Source organism: Debaryomyces hansenii (assembly GCF_000006445.2).
Source record: "Debaryomyces hansenii CBS767 chromosome A complete sequence".
NCBI classification, from domain to species: Eukaryota; Fungi; Ascomycota; class Pichiomycetes; order Serinales; family Debaryomycetaceae; genus Debaryomyces; species Debaryomyces hansenii.
The window spans coordinates 1,382,965-1,402,989 of record NC_006046.2 but is presented as its reverse complement, the minus strand read 5'-3'; the positions used below and the strand labels follow the sequence as shown (position 1 = coordinate 1,402,989).

The following is a 20,025-nucleotide window of genomic DNA, read 5'->3' as shown; positions in this document are numbered from 1 at the left end:
TGTTTCTAAATAGATAAGTAGCTCTATGTATTTAATGTCACATATAATTTTTGATTATCCAGGAAACCAAAATTACCAATTGTTGCAATGTTGTCATCTAAGTATTGCTTGATCTTATTCTCTATTTCATCCTCAGCTTCATTAATGTAGTAGAAAACTCTAAATTCCAATATTGATCGATTAAGGTTTCTTGAAATAACGCCTTTCAAACGCAATATCGAATTATCTGTCAAAAATGCACGTTCCATTATATGCTGTCTAAACTCGGAATATATATTCAACTTTATCTTCTTTCGGCTAAGGTCATTTCTTTCTTCTCGGGACTGGTGTATATCTTCAATATGATACTTGTTCAATAATAATTGCCATCTTTTACTTTTGCGATCATAATTATAATCCCCATTTCTTACCTTAGAAATAAAGTAAAGTTCTGCATTAGTTATTTCGTCATCCAGTATAAAAGCCCCATTCAACTTATTTATTTTGTATCCAATCTTACTATTTCTTTCTCCCAGAAATTCAAATCTTGCAATCAAGTTTATGGTCATTTCTTCTACTGATATACTGCCAAAAACTGGGTTTCCATTAATTCTAAGTTCTCTCAAGTCCGGAAATGCAAGGTACAATTTATCAACAGTATTCCAAGTATCTATTTCGTTGTTTCGTAAGTCAATGCAATGAATATAATTAAACACCATATCTTCCAGGATATCTGAGATGCAATTATTTGCTAGATTAAATGAGCTTAAAATATTAAACTTGTTTTTTAGATGAGGTATAGTACGCAACCTATTATATGATAAATCCATATTCAATAATGAATCATGACTAATTGATATATTATTGAAAACTTCGTCCTCGTACCTATTACCAGCCAATGTAATATCCTGTAAACTTGGAAACTTAGGCAAAATTTGATGTATAACCTGTCGTATAGTTATATTTGTTGACGCAAGCTTTATGGAGCGTAATTTGTTATGAGGTTTCTTGGGTATATCTTCGTCATTATTGAAAAATCGATTTCCGTTGAGATTTAGTTCTGTCAAATGTTCAAGTGGATCTATAATATCCCAGATATCATTCAAATTATTAAACAAATTATAGCTCAAATCCAAGTTTGTAACGTTATCTAAACTATTGAAAATTCTATTAATCCTGTCAGAACTATGGAATGAAGTACATATATATTTCTTCTCAAGAGATATGGATGTTAAGTTATTGAAATCAGATTGGATTTCATTCAACTTTTCAAATCCATAGCTCTCTGCAACCTTCGTTCCAAACATGATTGTACCTTGATAATCAATAGTTGTACCGGAATATTGTCTTATGAGTGCTTCAATGAAGTCGTATCTCTCTTTAGTTATCTTTTTGTTATTTGCTTTAATAAATGACCCCGCTCCCTCAACTTCTGTCTCAAAATATGATATACCTTCCAAAGTACCATTATTCTTGCCTCGTTCTGGTTGATCCCATTCAACACCTAAAGCCGTCACGTTGGAACCCCATATATCACTAGGTAATTGTCCAACATATTTAACAGTACCCAATTGACCATCTATTGTTATTATTCTATCTAATTTTTCATACATATATGTGACATAAATATATCGGATATGAAAATAAAATCAAATTTGAAGTTATCTGCGCTTTTACTAATTTTACAAAAACTTTTGAATTTCCAATTTAGAATTTGATATATAGAACTTATTTATAATTAGGTAGAAAGGCCAAAATTGTCACCCAATAAACCATCTAAATCGAATTCCTTAGCCCAAGTACTAACAACAGTAGTTTGTTCGATTTTTGGAGGTTCTTTTTCACCTCTCATAGAACTTTTCGGACCATCAATATTTACGTCAGCTACATCAATACCATCACTGGTACTCTTTGAGGCTTTTGGTAAAGTCCAACCAATAATTCTGCCATCTCTCCAATCATTTAATACCGACATTGCTGCAGCTTCTAAGTTTGGAACACCACCCTTTCCCAATCTTCCTTTAGTTCTTGCAATGTGAATTAAAAATTGTTTAGAGAACTCATTGAGGTCAGAAGATGGTAATGGAGGCAACAGATAATACTTCTTTAATCCATCAGCCATCTCAGAATCCTTTGAAAATTTCTTTAATAACATATTAACAGCACCCATTGGATCAGAAATTTGTTTAGGAGGAATTGCGGATAATAATGCCAATTTTGCTTCTTGATTAGATTTAGACTTTTTGCTGTTTGTAAGTTCATCAGGGAATACTATACCTGGAGAATCCAAAACCTTCAATTTATTATCGATTTTAACTTCCCTCATCGATGTGGTAACACCAGCTTGGTTACCAACAGGACAAGCTTTGGTGTTATTACTATGTCTATTGGTTAAAGCGTTAATTATAGAAGATTTACCAACATTCGGGTACCCAATTACACCTACTATGATAGATCTCTTCAAATTAGCCTTAGTAGCATAACTCTTTAAAGCTTGTAATAACGAATTCGCAGTCATAGTTGAAGTTAAGTTTTTATTAAATGAGTTGGAGTTAGCACCTGATGCAGCTTTAACTGGAACAGTTGGAAATGATGATTTTAAAAAGTTGAGCCATTGGTCTAAAGCATTAGTTGGAATCAAATCAACCTTATTCAATACCAATATTAATCTCTTACCAGGATTCTGTAAAACAGCTTGTTCAACTTTTCTTGATCTTGTTGCTTCTGGATCTCTAGCATCTAACACATACAACACAACATCGGATGCTTCAACGACAGTCTTGAAAATTTTGTCATATGCCTTACGAGACTTGTCTAATTCACTTTTATCCTCCTCATCATCTTCAGGATCACTTAATTCATATTCGACATCTGCATCAGAATCAGTCATCCCATCACTTTCTTCTTCAACACCATCGTAGTCTTGAGCTGCTTGTTGTGCCGATTCTAATAATGCTGCTAATCCACCCTCTTGGTCATCTTCTTCATCTTCTTCCATCACATCATCAATAACTTCTCCCTTAGCTAAAGCCTCTTCTCTTTCCTTTTGTCTCTGCAATTTCAATTCATCCTTTCTAGCTTTGTCTAGTTTTCTACCTTCTTCTAATTCTGTAATAATTCTGTCCTTGTATGGGAAACTGGCTGGAATACCAGGATCTTTCTTATTTCTTGATTTCCAGGTGACATCTTTCTTCGATAATTTTTTATTCTTTCTATTTTGTGCAGCTGCCTTCTTTTTGATACCTTCCCTCATACGGGTGGTAGATCTCTTTGATGTTGGCTTCTTAACTCTCATCTTTAGAGAACTTTAATGATAATCTATTGTTTTGTTAAATTGATTTGCAAGTTTGTTAAGTTATCTAATGTTAATATGAAAAAAAAAAATTAGAGAAGAGCTGCACCATCGGATCCTGCACATGGTTTAAAGATTAATTTGACTGCAATAACATCTAATACAAGGTAATGGTGATATATTCGGATAATTGTTGATTGTCTACTTATCAGATAACTACTAAATTGTATTATATTGGTATTATTAGGCATGAACTATTCCCAAAATTTTAGTTCAACCTGATATATTTATGCTAGGTTCTTTCCACATCTCACTATTTGCTTCTCTCAAAATTTTTTGCCCTCTGTATAGAACTATTACTTGAAGTCCTAACTAATGAATCCCAACTCCTATTATCTCCATATTGAAATAGATTTCCTTGATTTTTTTTAGGCAAAGAAAAAGGCTTATTCATAAAGTTTGTAGGACCAGAATGTATTGAGTCACTATCCATCCTATCTTCTGATTTGTCTATCTCAGATAAATTCATCGTTGATCTAGTCCTTAATACCGATAGGTCGGGCATATTCTTTGGAGTTGTTGCACTGGAAATCATCCCTTCCTCAAGATTTATATTAATATCATTCTGGTTCAGAAAATCCAGGTAAATCGCATCATTTGAGAAATACTTATTAACACCAGGTAGTCTAGATCCCATTTCATTGATGAACAGTTTCACTGATTGAGGTGATAATTCAAATCGACCGAAGCCATGAGCCCATTTCATGTGCTTCTTACCAAAATGATAAACAAAGAAAAATAATAAGAAAATGAATATTATCGAATAAATAACATTACCGTCTAAATCATCTTCATCTTTATCGCTATCATAGGTATCAGCTAAAGTCCCCGACCCTGTTACAAAATCCTTACCAGAAATTTCACTTGGGTATATGCCAATTTGTAAATCATTATTGTCTGTCGTTGATTCTATTTGACTGGAGGCAAATAATAGTATTTTACCAAGTGTCCATGATAATTCGCCGCCATTTACTGAATCAGCCGACTTGAAAGGAACATGTACTTTATCTATCTTTTTGATTTCTTCTGCCTCCTTTTCATCGGCCTCTTCTTTAGGAACTTCAAGTCCAAGTCTTGGTAATCCAAAGCCTTCATGCAAAATGTTAATCACCCAACTTGCTTTAAAGCACGCATCTTTTAAAAACTTATCTGGATTTAAATTTGAGTAATCGCCCTTTTCTGAATTAGCCAATATGTCGTTCCAATTACTTTCACAGTATCCACGTACCTTCTCATTAAAACTGAGATAGTTATATTCACCACCGCTTTGGAAAATATCATTGGCGGTATACCAATATTCTGAGATACCTACGAATTTATCATCTTTAAAATTCAACTGAGGCCCATGAATTCCATTAAATAAGCATGGTTCATCTTTACATGGAACATTTTTCATAAGCAATGGATAGATAGTCTTTAAGCACATTTCATAATTTCCAATACCTTTAATAGTGTACGTTACTTTCTCGTGTTCATAACTCACTTCTGCGTCTTTAGGCAAACAAGGATCATTTATTTCAGCCCCTAAATTAGGGTTTGAAATAGATAAATTTATCAATTGGTTCAAATATCTTTTACGGGACTCATTAGCACCAAACCCCAACCATGTTTCAGAAAAAACATTCCATTTCTGGCTTTCTCCATTGATATTTCTCAATATCACTTTAGATAAATCTTCTTCGTGTTTTTTTATCTCTTCCTTTGATGAAGGTACAAACGCTATTTGGGTTGAAGCCCCACCCATATCCATAAACCCTATCGATTTATGTACATTTTCAGTGCCCTTGTATTTATCAAACTGGCCCATTAGGTAATTTAAACTAAGCCAGCCGTATATGCCTTCAGTTTCTCCATCGATGATTTGAATGAAGTTTTTGCAATTTGGCAAATAAAAGTTGGTATTTTTCTGTAAGGCAGAACAGGTCTCCTTCAATATCATCTTCTTCTTAGCAGGAGACAATAGTCTCATACCTGCAGTGGCTAAAACAAATACTGGTGTATCACTATGTTTATCCAGAGGAATAATATCTTCAGCATATTTCATTAGTTTAGCAAAATGTTTGGGCCAAATGTCTTTAACCTTATTCTTTTCATCAAAAGAAGAAATTCCTGGGCTAGTCTTGAGTGTCCAATCCTTTTCTTGAACTATCTTAGGTGGTGATGTTAAAATATCTTCTTCTTTACCATGCTTCTTAGTATAATTTGGATCTTCCCATCGATATATTTGAACTCTAGATCCCGAGGATCCAGAATCTACAACTATCCCATAATTATAGGTAGGAGACGTGTCAGGAATTTTCATCTTATTTATAAGTTATTTTAATACTTTGCCTGGTCCATAATACTACACGATTCATTTTTTCGATATCAATCCTGAGAATACATACAAAAATTATGGAACACGCATTATAAGATTACTATCAAATAATCCCTATTACTATTAAAAACCTCAATCCTTGAAGATATGATTATCCTTCCCGATACTCCTCCATTAGCAGAATCGCTTACATTTCGTACGGGAGCCTTGAACCCTCAATTGATATCTACAAGAGCCTCATTAGTTACCACAACTACAAGAAACAATAACGAGCTAGTAAGAGATATTGTTAAACTTGAACAATATCTTGAAGAATTGTTCAAATATGCTAGAATAGAATCAGGTTCTAACGAAATGTCCAAAATACTCCAATTTTGTTGTAACTACGTAATTTCAGATTCAGGAGAGGTTCCATGGACCAACATTATTGTCGATACCACCGGCGAAATCAAGAAAAAAATATTTGGAAAAGTTTTGAACAAATATAAGGATACGCATATCCAGTGGAGTTTACTAAATGAGATAGAAGCTGTCATTATCAGCACGAGTTTAATATATACGAAACTTGGATCAGTATTAATAAATGAATTAATAGAAATAGATCCCACGAGCGAACTGAATGATGAGACGAATGAAAAATGGAAGCAGGTTACTAACTACTATAAGAAATCCTCGTCGTTTTTATCTTTTGGTAAGAAGGTACTGGCTTACCTTGATCTAGGAAGCATGTATTTCAATTCACTTGTTTATTCCCTATTAGATAAGATAAACAATGTATGCATTCAAATGTCTATTTTATCAAAATCATCGTGGATCAATAGAAACTATTACAATGAAACGGAGAGCTTTAAAACCAAAAATAATGGAACGTTAAGTAAAGTTGCAATATATGTTATAACCGAATTAAGGGATTGCCAAAGCATGCTGTTCAATCTTCATACTCACCAAGGAGTAACAATTAACCTCCAATATGCCAAATGGAAGGAATACCTTAGTATAATTGAAAAATATGCCATTGCTTACGCAAGTTTATTTTTATCGATCGAAAAATATCAGCAGGATAGCATAGGCCAGGCAATAGGATTAATTAACTTTGGTCTCTTAAGTTTGCAAAGCAAGAACCTCAATGAAGTCAATCCTAAACAAGGAAAACTCCTTACTAAATTCAAGTCAAAAGTTTCTGCTCGTAAAAATGAACAATACATTAAAGATTTACAATCTATAACTACTTTGAACATCGATAAGTCAGTGTTTCAAGAATCATCTGGTATAATATTGAAAGACTTGACCTTTTTATTTGATCAGTTGATACAATTACATCTAAAGTTTACAAAAGAAAATAACAACATAAAATTTGATACAATATCAGCGTGGCAAGATATTGATAAAGATTCAAAATGGCCCCTTGGTAGCAGCATACCGAGTAGCAGTGTAAAATCATATGAGCCTTTTGGAGACTCATTAAGTCTGAATGCGAGAGACGAGTATTCAGGGAGAGGAGCGTATTACTAGATGTACGGAGTAACTATATAAGAATAACATAATTGTAAATACATTGTCATAGGTATGAAGATAAATATATATAATAATCAAATAATTATATATATATCAGTATCTTAAGTGATCCCTTCAGAATCTCATTTCCAATTTTACCAAATAACTGCAAAAACGATCAATAATATAAAATATTTATTAATTGTTGTAAAAATTTCAAAAAAAACATTTCTTCATATATAAATAGTACATGTTATTATTTCGGGTCTTCTTTTACCATGAAACTACTTACTTACAGATTTATGCTATTTAGGTAGTCTTTATCTAAGTATTGCAATTATGTCTTGCTGCTATACATTGAAAAAAGACGAGCGTATTTTCGCAAATAAAAATTCCGATCGCATATATTGCAATGGTTACAGCTAAATTAACAATAAATATATTCTATTTAGAGTAGTAATATACAATTGAGTTTAGTTTAGTGTATAGAAACAAATACTGAATGTATATCTTGTTTGGTAATTGCATAGTCAATTTCTCTATCAAAGTCATTCTTAAGGATGTTGTTTAATCTTGAAAAGTAGTCAATAAATTGATATTCCATATCTGTCCATAACTTGTCAAATAAGTCTTTCTCAAACATATCGCCACCAGTTATGAAATGTTTCTCTAATTTCTTGTGAATTTCAGCAGCCTTAACGGATACATCCTTCGAAGTATATCCTGTCAACAATGATTTAACATATTTTTTATTGTATTTCTTAGGCTTACCATTATTCATTTTTACTAAAGCTTCATAATTATCAACGAATTCCACCAATTTACCAATATTCTTGTGAAGAAGCTTATTGAAGTACGAATCTAAAACCTTGTTGAAGACAGAATTCAACTGCGTTCTCATTTTCGTTATGCCAGGAGAACTAAAGACTGCTAACTGTTCTGTAAGATAGAAAATGTTTTGGATTATACTGACATTACGATGTTCTCTTTCTTTATCATCGAAATCGTGATTTTTCAATAAAGGATCGTCCCTCATAAACAAGTGAATAGTTGCCTCGGAAATTTCTTTATATGATTCGGCTAACATTGCTCTTACCTGGGATTGGTCAAGACTACCAAAGAGCCTACCTGGTTGGTCTAAAGAGGATTCAGTAATCAACAACACTTGATTAACATTCTTAATAGCAGGTAATATACCACAATGAGCAATAATTGCGGATTTATTCAATAAGTTCAATTGAGACTTGATAAATTTCGACCAAATAATTTTGAACTTATCTGAAGCCTTTTTCAAAAAATTAAAGCATAAGAATTCTTGATTAGATTTCTTATTTTCATCAAGCAAATTCTGCAAATAACATAAAAGTAATGGTATATTTAATTCTGTTGGAGTAACTTTTTTCATGAAGATGTTAATATAACCACCGAATACTGCATTCAAATTAGAAATTGAATCATTCGAATAGTTCATATCATCTTCTATATCTAAAGATGGATTATCAAGAGCAATACGTCTTTCTTGGTAAGGTTTATTCTGGCAATATTCGTTAAAATCGATAATATTACTATCATAATGGAATAGCCTACCGGTGACGTATTGCAAAACAAATATCACATCTCTCGTGCTATTTATTATATCAACAACAGCTTTTGGATCGTCGATTTCATTCGAATCCTTATTTTGTTTTAAACCTTGAAACTCTTCTTGATTTGCTTTGCTAATATGCTTTTCTCGTCTTGTCGATAATCTCAATGTTCTTGACTTCTTTAGAGGCATATCATTATCTAAAGATTGCGATAGATGTGCAGATACTGATGACGATGAAAACTTCAAATTTTTTAACTTGTGGGTAATCATTCTCTCTAATAAATCGCTCATCATGAGATTAAAGTTCCCATTTATATCTTGAAAATCGCTAAGAGAAACACCCTTAACGAAGTAAAGGAAACCCGAATAAATTAGAAGATTGTTAAGTTCTCTAAACATGGCCTGAGGATAAATATTATCCATATTTTGCATCATTTGTTGAGAAAATAATCTGAATTGATCTTTTATGAAGCGACTAAAATGCCTGATAAAACTAGACGTAACACGTTCATAATTTGATTGGTATTGCCTCAATGCCCTCATAGAACTTAAGTTATCTGTATTCTCATTGTAGTCAAGTGTAATCGTTTCTAAGGCATTAAATAATCCAATCAATTTAACTTCAATAGCTTCTAACTTATTCAATCTATCGAATTCTTTAAATGATTCGATAGCCCGCAAATCATCGGAATGCATACTAACCTTATTCAATATGTTGCTTAAATCGTTATACAATAATTTCTTGTTGACCGACTTTACCTGGAGACCCTTAGAGTTATTTTCAATTAAATTGACTTCGGGCCCAAGAAATTTGAAATCTATTTCCATTTTTTTGAAAATATGAGTTAAATTTTCAATCTCACTTATTGATGTTGTTACATCATTAGAAACTGAATCTTTACCGAAATCCAAAGTAACTAAATCTTTAACATTACGAAATTTCACATTGTTTAATTCCTTGGTCAATTTTCTGATCAAGGAATCACTATTATCTGATATAGACCAATTGACATCATCCATGATTTCTTCTAACTCTGCATCCTTTTCCCTTTGAAACTCAGAATCTTTATTATCAATATTCAACCCAACTTCTGATTGTTCAGTATATTCTTGCATAGAGGTTGTTTCATCCTCTAATTGATCACTTCTAAACTCCAGATCATTCCCTTGCAGTAAGTCAGGTATTATATTACCCTCACTAATTTCCCTTTGACTTATATCACTCTCAAGAGTCTGATTCTGACTAATTTGTTTTGAGTTATCAACTGATTCATCGCCCGGGGCAAAATAAAGTTGAGAGTCCATGTAATTTTCAATATCTTGTATAGAAGAGTTTATTGTATTATCTACATGAGCATTGGGAGGTTGATGCTGGTTTATAGATTCTTCTTGATCGATTGGAACTTGTTTTCTTTCCGACATTGAAGCCCTATGTTGTGTTTCTTGTTCTTCATCACTATCATTTTCAACTTCCTCGATACTATAGTCAGGCGAAACATTTCTAGCAGGAATTTGGAATGAATGTGCAGAATCCGTAGAAATATCTTTATTTGTAACGCCATCAAGTTGCTCTTCAAGTTGAATACCCAAGGCCGCTGCAGATTCTAAAGGCTCAGAAACTTTTCTTTGTTCAACCTCGGTGGACATCCTTCGAGGCTTATAGTTTCTTAATGGCGATGTTGATCTCTCCTCATTTGTTTTCACATATTCTCTAAGCTTTTCGGGCGAGTACGTATTATCAGCATGGAAAACAAAGTTCTGCGAATCCTGAGTAGTATCAGCGCTTCTACGCGGAGAGTTGACTTGATAGGGATGCTTGGAATCACGTTTAGGCGTTGTGGGAACATTCGATGGTTCGTTGTCATCGACAGTAACATAATTATCAACAAATTCTTCGTTTGTCTCTTGTAATTCTCGTGATTGGTTGAATCTATTAGTCGATGCATTCTGATTCTCTACTTGGTCAAGTGACGACGTCGAAGGTCTATCAACTTGCATTACTTTCATAGGTTTAGAAGGTAGTTTCCCATTTGCAGTAAAATCCATATCCTTATAGAAATCATTTTGCTTTCCCTGATCGGGATATGTCTGTTGAGGAAGAGGCTGCGGTGGTAATACTGGTTTTGGTAAGTTCTTTCTTTTCAATGATTTAGTTTTCAATAATTGAGGATGTGGTTGAGGTTCATTAACAACAATATCGTTACCACTATCATTTGCACCCATGCTAGGGGAAGAATTTCCCAAATGCTTTTTTTGTGGAGAAGAGGATAATTTAAAATCCTCGATTGAAAAGCCATTCAATGTTGGGTATCTACCCATAAATCCACCGTATGCGTTTGTCAAAAATCTTGCAAACTTCCAAGTTCTTTCCATGCCTCCTTCTATGCTCCAATAGTAGTCTTTATTCAACGTTAAGATAATTCCATCATTTCCACACTTAGTAATGGTCTTCAATTCATCCATATCCCATGTACGACCAATTTGATATACGTCCTTATTTTCATTATATTTCCCCTTTTGTATCAAAACTCTACCAGAGTATTTGATACAAAGTACCAAAACACGGTCTTTAACCGTTCCAATTTGATTAGGTGGAAGGTTATCTGGAGGTGGACGTGAAGGAAATGACGAATATTCCTTGATACTAACATGTGTTTGATACGACGTTTCAACACATGGTTTACCACTTCTATCAATGATTCTTTTAGAATAACAATCAGCAATCAATTTATCTGCTACCAGTCTTCGTTGTTGTTCTAGGCCATTATGGGATGATGTTGAGGCTTGATTCCTAGGAGGAAATTGATTTCTTTGTTGTTGGAAAGGTGCTCTTTGAGATTGAGCTACTGGTCTCTGATTCAGCGGTGCTGGCCTTTGACTCTCAGGCGGTCTTTGGTTTTGATTAGGCCCTCTAGGATACATGGTTGTGTTTTACTTATACAATACTTTGATTTGTTTGTTTGTCAAATAAGTGAAAAATAACTTTTTTAGACTATAGTAGTTGGGTAAAAGATCACGTTATTAATCGATCTTACAAATTGTGTTGGACTCTTATATTATTACACAATTGATAGACTGTTGTATTACTTTAAATGCAATAGACCATAACTTGTGATTATTGTTTGTTTTCACAATTGAGCCTCGAAAAAGTTCGCAGTATATAGTTATTGACCAATTCAATCATTCTTACATTATACAAAAATTGATTTAATATATATATAAGTATATATACATATAGGATTAAAGAGGCATTATATTACAGATAATTTATGAGAAATTTGATATAAATCATGTTTTCTTTCCTTTGCCAGACTTTTTCTTATTATTCTTTGAAGTTTGATTATCACCATCATCTTTGGATTCATTCACAGCTTCAGTATCTGAATCTGAAATCACCTTTTCAGGAGTGTTTGAGCCAGATTGAGAGGCAGACTTGGTTTTGTCTTTGGCAAGCTTGGCAGCTGATTTTTCATTTACGGCTTGAGAAACATTGGCTTCGGATTTTTCCACGTAATACTGCCACAAGTCGGACAAGTTCTTTGATCTTTCATCCATGGAATTTAACCTTCTTCTTAAAGCTTCATTAAAGCAAATTTCTTGTGCCACAGGGAAAAATTGTTGAACCCAACCCTTCTTATATGTTTCACATTCTTGCACGATCTCCTTCAATTCTATCTCTTGGAATTTGGCTTGGATTTGAAAGTTCTTGAATACATCATCCCCGATTAAGCCCTCCTGGTATAATTTGTTGAAAATTGGTTCGTTTTCTTTCAATTTCAACGATCTTCTAATAGCTTCCACACCTCTTCTCAACAATGCAGCTTTCATAACTTTAGTGTGTGGTTTTGTTTCAGCAGTGGCTTCAGGATTATTATATTGTTGTTTTAGGAATAAATATAAGTTTAATGTATGATTGTCTGAAAAGATTGGTTCCACCTTGGTTAACTTGTTCAACTTCTTACGTCTATAAATAATCGAAAAGGCAATGAAACATGTCAATAATACCCCAACATATATTAATGGGGTGTAAATGGAGATCTTAATCTGCTCCTGTGTCGTTTCTTGTTCATCCATTGCAAGTAACTATTATGTTGATCAATTGTACGTTCTCTAATACTATCGCTATACACTAACAACACGTCAATGAAAATTGAGTGGGCCTTTGCTGAAATCAAGAGAACGTGCATTTACCAAAAAATTACATTAAAGTCCTATATCCTATGAATATTTACATTCCAACGGAGTCTATACTAATGGATAGGTATGAAACTATACAGACAACTATGCGGTCCGTCGAGCTGTAGGATCGTCAGATTATTGAATTTCATGGACCTTGGGACGCATTTAAAACCTATTTATTTGGGCTCCAGACCCAGCATCATTTCGACCATTTTGACGACCGAATTTTTGGTAGTACCTGCAATATTACCACGCATAGTTGCCTCTTATTACTCTGACTCCAATAAACCTGGTAAGCAAATCGAATAATTCGTCGATTTGCTTTTCAGAATAAGCATCCACTCTTTCCATCAAGGTTGCGTTATCTGCACCCACCTCCAATAACCTCTTTGCACCCTCCATGTCCACCATCTCGTTGTTGTTTTGCAAAAATCTCTTCAAGTGCTCCTGTTGGTCCATTGGTATAACCAACTCGTAAAATTCACAGAGTTGCACAATTTCGTATTTGTTCAATTTCACAAGTTCGTCAATATTTGCTGGGCAAAAATCATAAGGTGGTTCATCTCCATCCTTGTTAGGGATCGGAATAATCAACCCATCTTCATCGTCGATACCTAAATGAGAATTGATCGTTCTTCTGATGTTTCTGTCTTCAAGCATATCCAACTGTCCTTGCAACTCGCCTACCAACTGAATAATATCTTCGTTTGTAGCGTAGTCATCCATGTCAACATTGGCTACCTTAGAGCTACTTTTCTCGGTGTCGGCATTCATCTTGCTCTTCACATCCTTTACTTGTATGTCCATGAGTTGTTTCCCGGTTTTAGCAATCAATTGTGATTGCATTTCCACAACTTTGGATAAACTTTGCACCTGATCGTGCAACTGTTCCAATGTAAGATCCTTTTTGTCTGCCATAGTGCTTGCTAGTATATAGATGAAGATAGGCGTAGTTTATCATGAATATATCTCATATAATGGCGGATTTTGATTATATCGTTGCTCACGTGCCTGCTCCCACTTTTCACTATTTTCAATTACGTCACTGGTAACAATACAATATGGGACATAAAAGCCAACGAAGAATTGTCTATTTTATATTACCAGTCAAGAACAAATAGAGAATACAGAATGGATAAAATTGAATTAATGACACAACCTGAGAAAGACTCCGTGTCAGAGTCGCCACAAGAAAGGACATTGCAAAAATTAAAGAGTCTTGTCTCTGAATATCTGGCAGACATGAATGATGAAGAGGAGGAGGAGAATGAAACAGAGGATAAGCACAAAGAACATGAAGAAACAGGAAAGGAGAAAGAAAATGAAGGTGACAAGAATGGCCATTCCCATTCCCATTCCCATTCCCAACACAAGCATTCGCATGATAACGTGCATCAAAAAAATGCTAAGGACGTAAATGAAGATCCCAAAACGACACAAGAGACGACTCACGAGAAAGAAGATGATTCTGTGGAATATGACGATGATGGGTTTGTGATTCCACAGGGAAAAATTCCGCTAGATGGGCATTTTTCTACCAGTGAAATCAAGGAATTGATCAAATTGTCCAAGGAAGAAGGTATTTTGAAAGAAGACGTTAATATTAAGGTGCTCGATAGTAACGAACATATCGGAGACAAGGTAGTCATATCAGAAGAATCGGATAAAGATAAACTCGATAATCCTGATAAGGAAGGAAAAGATGATGACTCGAATGGAGACAAAAAGGACAGATCCAATTCTATTGATCCTAAGGAGACGGCAAAACAATATGGAAAGAAATCTGAATCAGAATAGTTATCGCAGGCGGTAAGAAGTCGAAGTTTTCTGAGTCTGTCTTGGAGCTGTATGTCTGAGAGTGTCCTAAGATGCATTTTCATGTTTAGAGTAATTGTATTTATGAATTCATGCTGTAATATGCTATTGATACAGCTTGTAGAGACCGAACGTGATAAGATATTGTTCATATTGGCTGGTCCAAAAATCTTTTGGAACTTGTTGCGCGAACATGAAAAATATATTACTGTCATACATAAAGATATGCTTTGGCGTAAACCAACACTACGCCCAAGCCAAGAGCATTATATATACTTCTATACAGTGAACTAATAAATGGATTCCAAGTCTAGAGGAAAATCACGGCTTAATAGAAGTATACTAACTTTAGTATCTTTCTTTGGCTTGGTGTTATTCTATTTAACCTGGTATCTATACACAAGAGGTTTGACAGGAGCGGATTCTCCAGGATGCAGAATAGTGTATATGGGTCCCTCTTATGCCAGGATAACAGCATTTGATGAAAGTCATACCAAATTTGCTTCCAAGTATTCATTATATCTTTATAGAGAACAGGGAAGAGACCCCCTTCCGGATGAAAACGAAGGATTCAAACATCTTGGCGGAATACCAATACTATTTATACCAGGGAATGCAGGAAGTTACAGACAAGTGAGGTCTATAGCTGCAGAGACATCCGATATATACTTTGACCACTATTTGGATCAGCCAGATGGTTTAAACCCTAACGCAAAGAATTATGATTTTTTCACGGCAGACTTCAATGAAGATTTTACAGCATTCCATGGAAGGACTTTGTTGGATCAGGCAGAATACTTGAATGAGGCCATTAAGTTTATACTCGGGTTATACGCAAATAGTGAACACCCTCCGAGGTCTGTTGTTGTTTTAGGACATTCAATGGGTGGTGTGGTCAGTAGAGTAATGGTTTCACTTCCCAATTACATCCCTGATTCAATTAATACTATAATTACTTTAGCTTCACCACATGCTGCCGCTCCATTGACCTTTGATGGCGATATCTTAAAGATTTATTCAGCCGTAGATAGGTTTTGGTTTCAGGGTTACGACAACAAAGAAACAGATAATACGATCGCAAAGATTGCTAAAGAGAGATTATCAAAGATATCTCTAATATCGATTACTGGCGGATTGTTAGATTCTATCTTACCGGCTGACTACACGACTTTAGGTTACCTAGTTCCACCAACAAATGGGTTTACGGTTTATACAACAGGAATACCCGGTGTTTGGACTCCAATAGACCATTTGGCTATAGTATGGTGTGCACAACTTCGTAGACGAGTGCTGAACGCATTATTAGAAATTGCAAACTTTGACTCACCAGACAAGACATATTCTCTTGAAAAAAGAATGGAGATCATGAGAAAGAACTTCCTTTCAGGGTTTGAAGATTATACCTCTCAAGATAAAGTTGCTTATGATAAACCAGCAGACCACATACTATTAAAAGCAGATTCCCAGCAAATCAATTTTGTTCAAGAGGGACAAAAATTGAAGGTTACACCAGGAAAGATGCCGTCACCCTTAAATGTGTTCAGATTACCAAGTCCTAAGGTATCAAAAGTGCAATTTTCATTATTAAGTTCCATGGATATTGGTGAACTTAAATCAGATAATAATGAAGGATATACACAACCAACGCTTCTATTATGCAATACCATGGATGCTATTAAAGAAGATGCCAACATAATCGATTTTACGAATAAAGAAACTACTGAGATTGTAATGTTCAAGTGTATCGACGTCCGTGATGACAGCAATATGATACCTAGATCAGCAGTTGGCACATATTCATTAAGTGAATCATCCATCGGGGGAGACAAGTCACCGTTTTATGCAATTCAATATAATTCTACTATTTTAAAACAATATGATACAGTAATAGTTACTGGCTCACTAGGTATGGAGTCAAATGACAATGAAAATTTTTTACTTGCAGAATTATCAGACTATAATTCAAGTCAATTTAATATACATGAAGATCTATTTTCATTGATGACAAGGGGTGCAAAGTTCTCTTTACCTTTAGATAAACCATTATCAATGAATATAAAAATTCCGGGAGCCTGGAGTAGTATATTAGCATACAAGTTAAAGGTGCTGTGGCCAGAAGACCGAGAAACTACAGAATATATTCCAGTGTTTCGTACCTTCATAAGGCAATGGAGTAATGAGCCATATGAAGTTAAATGGCATGTCAATATCGAAGCAAATAACCAAGTATTATTAAATATGCATGGAATAGCACCATATACTCCATTTAAAGTGAAATCTAAAGAAGAATACGGATTGAATATTGAAATATGGACCGACTCCATTCCCGATAAATCATTAACAACTATTCGATTAAGAATTGATTTATTGAACAGTTTAAGGCTATTGGTATTACGATATAGACTAGCAACTATATCATTTTGCGTTTCAATCATTTTATTAGCATTAGTGTTTCAGGTAAAGCATTACAAAGAAACGAATAAATTCCCGACTTTCTTATATGGATTAAGCTGCATATGTTCACCATGGGTATTTGGGAGCATATTATTCACATTATCAATACTAACACCAATAATGAGCATAAAACCATTGCAAAAATTTCTAAACGTAATCGATCCGGTGGTATTACAGGATTCGAATGAAATTAATTTAAGTTTGACAGACGAGTTTAAGCTAAATTCGTTTTTCTTGGGATTAGAGGAGAAGAGCTTATGGTTCATAGGTCCAGTGTTCTTTGTTATGGGTCTTGGTATTGTTCTGTTGACTTTTTATTCGCTATTGGTCGCAGGTAATGTGATAGCATCAATTAGTCGAGTTTTACTTAAGCGATTAAAATTGTCGCAAACGGAGAAGAAACAGCCAAATCCTGGCAAGTTATGGGCGAATCGTCGAATCATTGGTGTGTTATTTGTTCTCTTGGTGATCCCAATATACATGCCGTACCAATTTGCCTATGTTGTCAGTTGCATCATACAACTGATCCAGGTGATCAAGATTCTTGTTGCCGATAAGACCAATAAGAGCATCTTGAACTATCACTTGTCTCTACTTATGTTGATGCTTTGGGTGTTGCCTATAAATGTTCCCATCTTAGTGGTGTTTGTACATAACATGACGATCAATTGGACTACGCCGTTTTCGTCACATCACAACTTTCTAGCAATATTGCCAGTAATTTTGCTAATGGAACGGTACAGCAATAGTAGGACATTACCCAAGATGTCTCAAACCAAATACAAGGTCACCCAAGCGTTTTTGGCGTATTACGTTTTCTACTGTCTTGTGTATGGCATCCGTCATACGTACTGGATCCACCATCTTTTCAACCTTCTATGCTGTTGGCTCCTTGTATTACATTACGATGCCCAGGATGATACGTCTGACCATGTGCAATGAGCTGTTTCCGTCATATATATACTTGCAATACATCTCATACTATATTTACAATATCTAAATACTTCACACAGTATGTCTGCAAAAAGCCATAGAATGTACAATAAACCGCAAAAACATGAATTCCACAGTATTGTTTTACCAATCACGTCAATACTTCCGATATCTTCATACAAATTAAATAATATATTATTTCATATTCATTAAAGTAAACTAATATACACACCTGAACAGGCTAACCCAACCTCATTTAATTAGCAGCAGAAGAATATTTGGTAACAGCTCTGGTACCTTCCGAAACAGCATGCTTAGCTAATTCACCTGGTAAGATCAATCTAACAGCAGTTTGGATTTCTCTAGCAGAAATGGTTGACTTCTTGTTGTAAGCAGCCAACTTGGAGGCTTCACCAGCAATTCTTTCAAAAATATCGTTAACGAAAGAGTTCATGATAGACATAGCCTTTTGAGAAATACCAGTGTCTGGATGTGTTTGCTTCAAAACCTTGTAGATGTAAGAGGAGTAAGTTTCCTTTCTGGTCTTTGATCTCTTCTTAGTTCCAGTAGCGGAAGCAGTCTTCTTTGCTGCTGGTTTCTTTTCGGCTGGTGCCTTGGAAGCAGGTTTCTTTTCAGCTTTTGGTGCCATTGTATCTATTCAATTATATTTGTGATATTCAATTGATACCTCTAAATTTCCTATTTTTTACTCAATTGCTGATTTACGCTTATTTATATACAATTTGCCCTCATTGATAGTGCGAATGAATGATTGTTAGGGAGTCTCCAGACTCCGGTAGGGTAACACCTGGCTTTCGCCAGTGTTTGTTTGTGTATGTTTTTCCGCGAGTTTCCCGCGAGTCTCCAGAGTATATTACGGTATACGCTGGCATACTATGGGATACTATGGTTATTATTGTCTAGTCGCGGTAGCGCGCACGGTGCTGTGGTTTACGGGGCGCACCGAGTAACCGTGAGCATGTATCGAAAAAGGCGTAATGAATATCATGCATGCGTACATCTGGGAACATATCGTTGCGCGAGGAACCGGGGACGATTCGACGGCGACGGCGATGAACCATAATAACAAAAACAAACATCGGTGTGTATAGAGCCAGTAGTGCGGGTTTAGTGAGCATTAGTATATAAACGTTGGTAATTCACATCAAGTCGATAGGGAAATTATTTTATTTTTGGTTATTAAGTATTTATAATATAAACTAATACAAATTAATTACAATGTCAGGTGGTAAAGGTAAAGCCGGTTCTTCGGAAAAAGCATCAACTTCTAGATCAGCTAAGGCTGGTTTGACTTTCCCAGTCGGTAGAGTCCATAGATTATTAAGAAAGGGTAACTACGCACAAAGAGTTGGTTCTGGTGCTCCAGTTTACTTGACCTCAGTTTTGGAATATTTAGCTGCCGAAATCTTGGAATTGGCCGGTAACGCTGCTAGAGATAACAAGAAGTCGAGAATTATCCCAAGACACTTGCAATTAGCCATCAGAAATGATGAAGAATTGAACAAGTTATTAGGACACGTTACCATTGCCCAAGGTGGTGTCTTGCCAAACATTCACCAATCCTTGTTGCCAGCTAAGAAGGCCAAGGCAGGTAATGCTTCTCAAGAATTATAAGCTTGATTGTTCACTTCAGGGGGTAAAGAGTCTTTATCCGTGTATATTAGTTTTACTTATTTAGTTAATGAGGTAAATGTATGGATGTATTTCTAGAGAGCTGTAGAGAATTGATTGATGAGGGCAATTGACATACTACTAGCACTTTTTGGTGGTAGATTAAGGCATCGTTATGGGATGGAAGATCATCAGAAAATGATTGCGCGACATTTATGACCACGACATTTGGTGTCAACATGAAAAGTGTGATCTGTGTCTAACGATTGTGAGCTTGTTATA

The 20,025-nt window shown here is 34.9% G+C and overlaps 11 protein-coding genes across 11 annotated transcripts; 4 read left to right on the top strand and 7 right to left on the bottom strand. All coding sequences in view use genetic code 12, as the record gives it.

Annotated features, from left to right (window-relative positions):
* Nucleotides 1-23: 23 nt before the first annotated feature.
* Nucleotides 24-1,592, bottom strand: DEHA2D16808g (DEHA2D16808p; the record flags this gene model as incomplete). Its single annotated transcript, XM_459217.1, has 1 exon — nt 24-1,592. The coding sequence occupies one exon, from the start codon at nt 1,590-1,592 to the stop codon at nt 24-26; it is 1,569 nt and encodes a 522-aa protein (XP_459217.2).
* A 125-nt stretch (nt 1,593-1,717) lies between these two features.
* Nucleotides 1,718-3,274, bottom strand: DEHA2D16786g (DEHA2D16786p; the record flags this gene model as incomplete). Its single annotated transcript, XM_459216.1, has 1 exon — nt 1,718-3,274. One exon carries the CDS (start codon nt 3,272-3,274, stop codon nt 1,718-1,720), a length of 1,557 nt encoding a protein of 518 aa, XP_459216.2.
* Nucleotides 3,275-3,584: 310 nt separating this feature from the next.
* DEHA2D16764g (DEHA2D16764p) lies at nt 3,585-5,633 on the bottom strand (the record flags this gene model as incomplete). Its single annotated transcript, XM_459215.1, has 1 exon — nt 3,585-5,633. The coding sequence occupies one exon, from the start codon at nt 5,631-5,633 to the stop codon at nt 3,585-3,587; it is 2,049 nt and encodes a 682-aa protein (XP_459215.2).
* A 162-nt stretch (nt 5,634-5,795) lies between these two features.
* Nucleotides 5,796-7,160, top strand: DEHA2D16742g (DEHA2D16742p; the record flags this gene model as incomplete). The annotated part of the gene is made up of 1 exon (XM_459214.1): nt 5,796-7,160. The coding sequence occupies one exon, from the start codon at nt 5,796-5,798 to the stop codon at nt 7,158-7,160; it is 1,365 nt and encodes a 454-aa protein (XP_459214.2).
* A 460-nt stretch (nt 7,161-7,620) lies between these two features.
* On the bottom strand, nt 7,621-11,652 carry DEHA2D16720g (DEHA2D16720p; the record flags this gene model as incomplete). The annotated part of the gene is made up of 1 exon (XM_002770279.1): nt 7,621-11,652. The coding sequence occupies one exon, from the start codon at nt 11,650-11,652 to the stop codon at nt 7,621-7,623; it is 4,032 nt and encodes a 1,343-aa protein (XP_002770325.1).
* Nucleotides 11,653-12,018: 366 nt separating this feature from the next.
* On the bottom strand, nt 12,019-12,804 carry DEHA2D16698g (DEHA2D16698p; the record flags this gene model as incomplete). Its single annotated transcript, XM_459212.1, has 1 exon — nt 12,019-12,804. The coding sequence occupies one exon, from the start codon at nt 12,802-12,804 to the stop codon at nt 12,019-12,021; it is 786 nt and encodes a 261-aa protein (XP_459212.1).
* Nucleotides 12,805-13,155: 351 nt separating this feature from the next.
* DEHA2D16676g (DEHA2D16676p) lies at nt 13,156-13,827 on the bottom strand (the record flags this gene model as incomplete). Its single annotated transcript, XM_459211.1, has 1 exon — nt 13,156-13,827. The coding sequence occupies one exon, from the start codon at nt 13,825-13,827 to the stop codon at nt 13,156-13,158; it is 672 nt and encodes a 223-aa protein (XP_459211.1).
* A 213-nt stretch (nt 13,828-14,040) lies between these two features.
* DEHA2D16654g (DEHA2D16654p) lies at nt 14,041-14,706 on the top strand (the record flags this gene model as incomplete). Its single annotated transcript, XM_459210.1, has 1 exon — nt 14,041-14,706. The coding sequence occupies one exon, from the start codon at nt 14,041-14,043 to the stop codon at nt 14,704-14,706; it is 666 nt and encodes a 221-aa protein (XP_459210.2).
* Nucleotides 14,707-15,021: 315 nt separating this feature from the next.
* DEHA2D16632g (DEHA2D16632p) lies at nt 15,022-18,120 on the top strand (the record flags this gene model as incomplete). Its single annotated transcript, XM_459209.1, has 1 exon — nt 15,022-18,120. The coding sequence occupies one exon, from the start codon at nt 15,022-15,024 to the stop codon at nt 18,118-18,120; it is 3,099 nt and encodes a 1,032-aa protein (XP_459209.2).
* Nucleotides 18,121-18,367: 247 nt separating this feature from the next.
* DEHA2D16610g (DEHA2D16610p) lies at nt 18,368-18,760 on the bottom strand (the record flags this gene model as incomplete). Its single annotated transcript, XM_459208.1, has 1 exon — nt 18,368-18,760. One exon carries the CDS (start codon nt 18,758-18,760, stop codon nt 18,368-18,370), a length of 393 nt encoding a protein of 130 aa, XP_459208.1.
* Nucleotides 18,761-19,350: 590 nt separating this feature from the next.
* On the top strand, nt 19,351-19,746 carry DEHA2D16588g (DEHA2D16588p; the record flags this gene model as incomplete). Its single annotated transcript, XM_459207.1, has 1 exon — nt 19,351-19,746. The coding sequence occupies one exon, from the start codon at nt 19,351-19,353 to the stop codon at nt 19,744-19,746; it is 396 nt and encodes a 131-aa protein (XP_459207.1).
* Between the last annotated feature and the right edge of the window lie 279 nt (nt 19,747-20,025).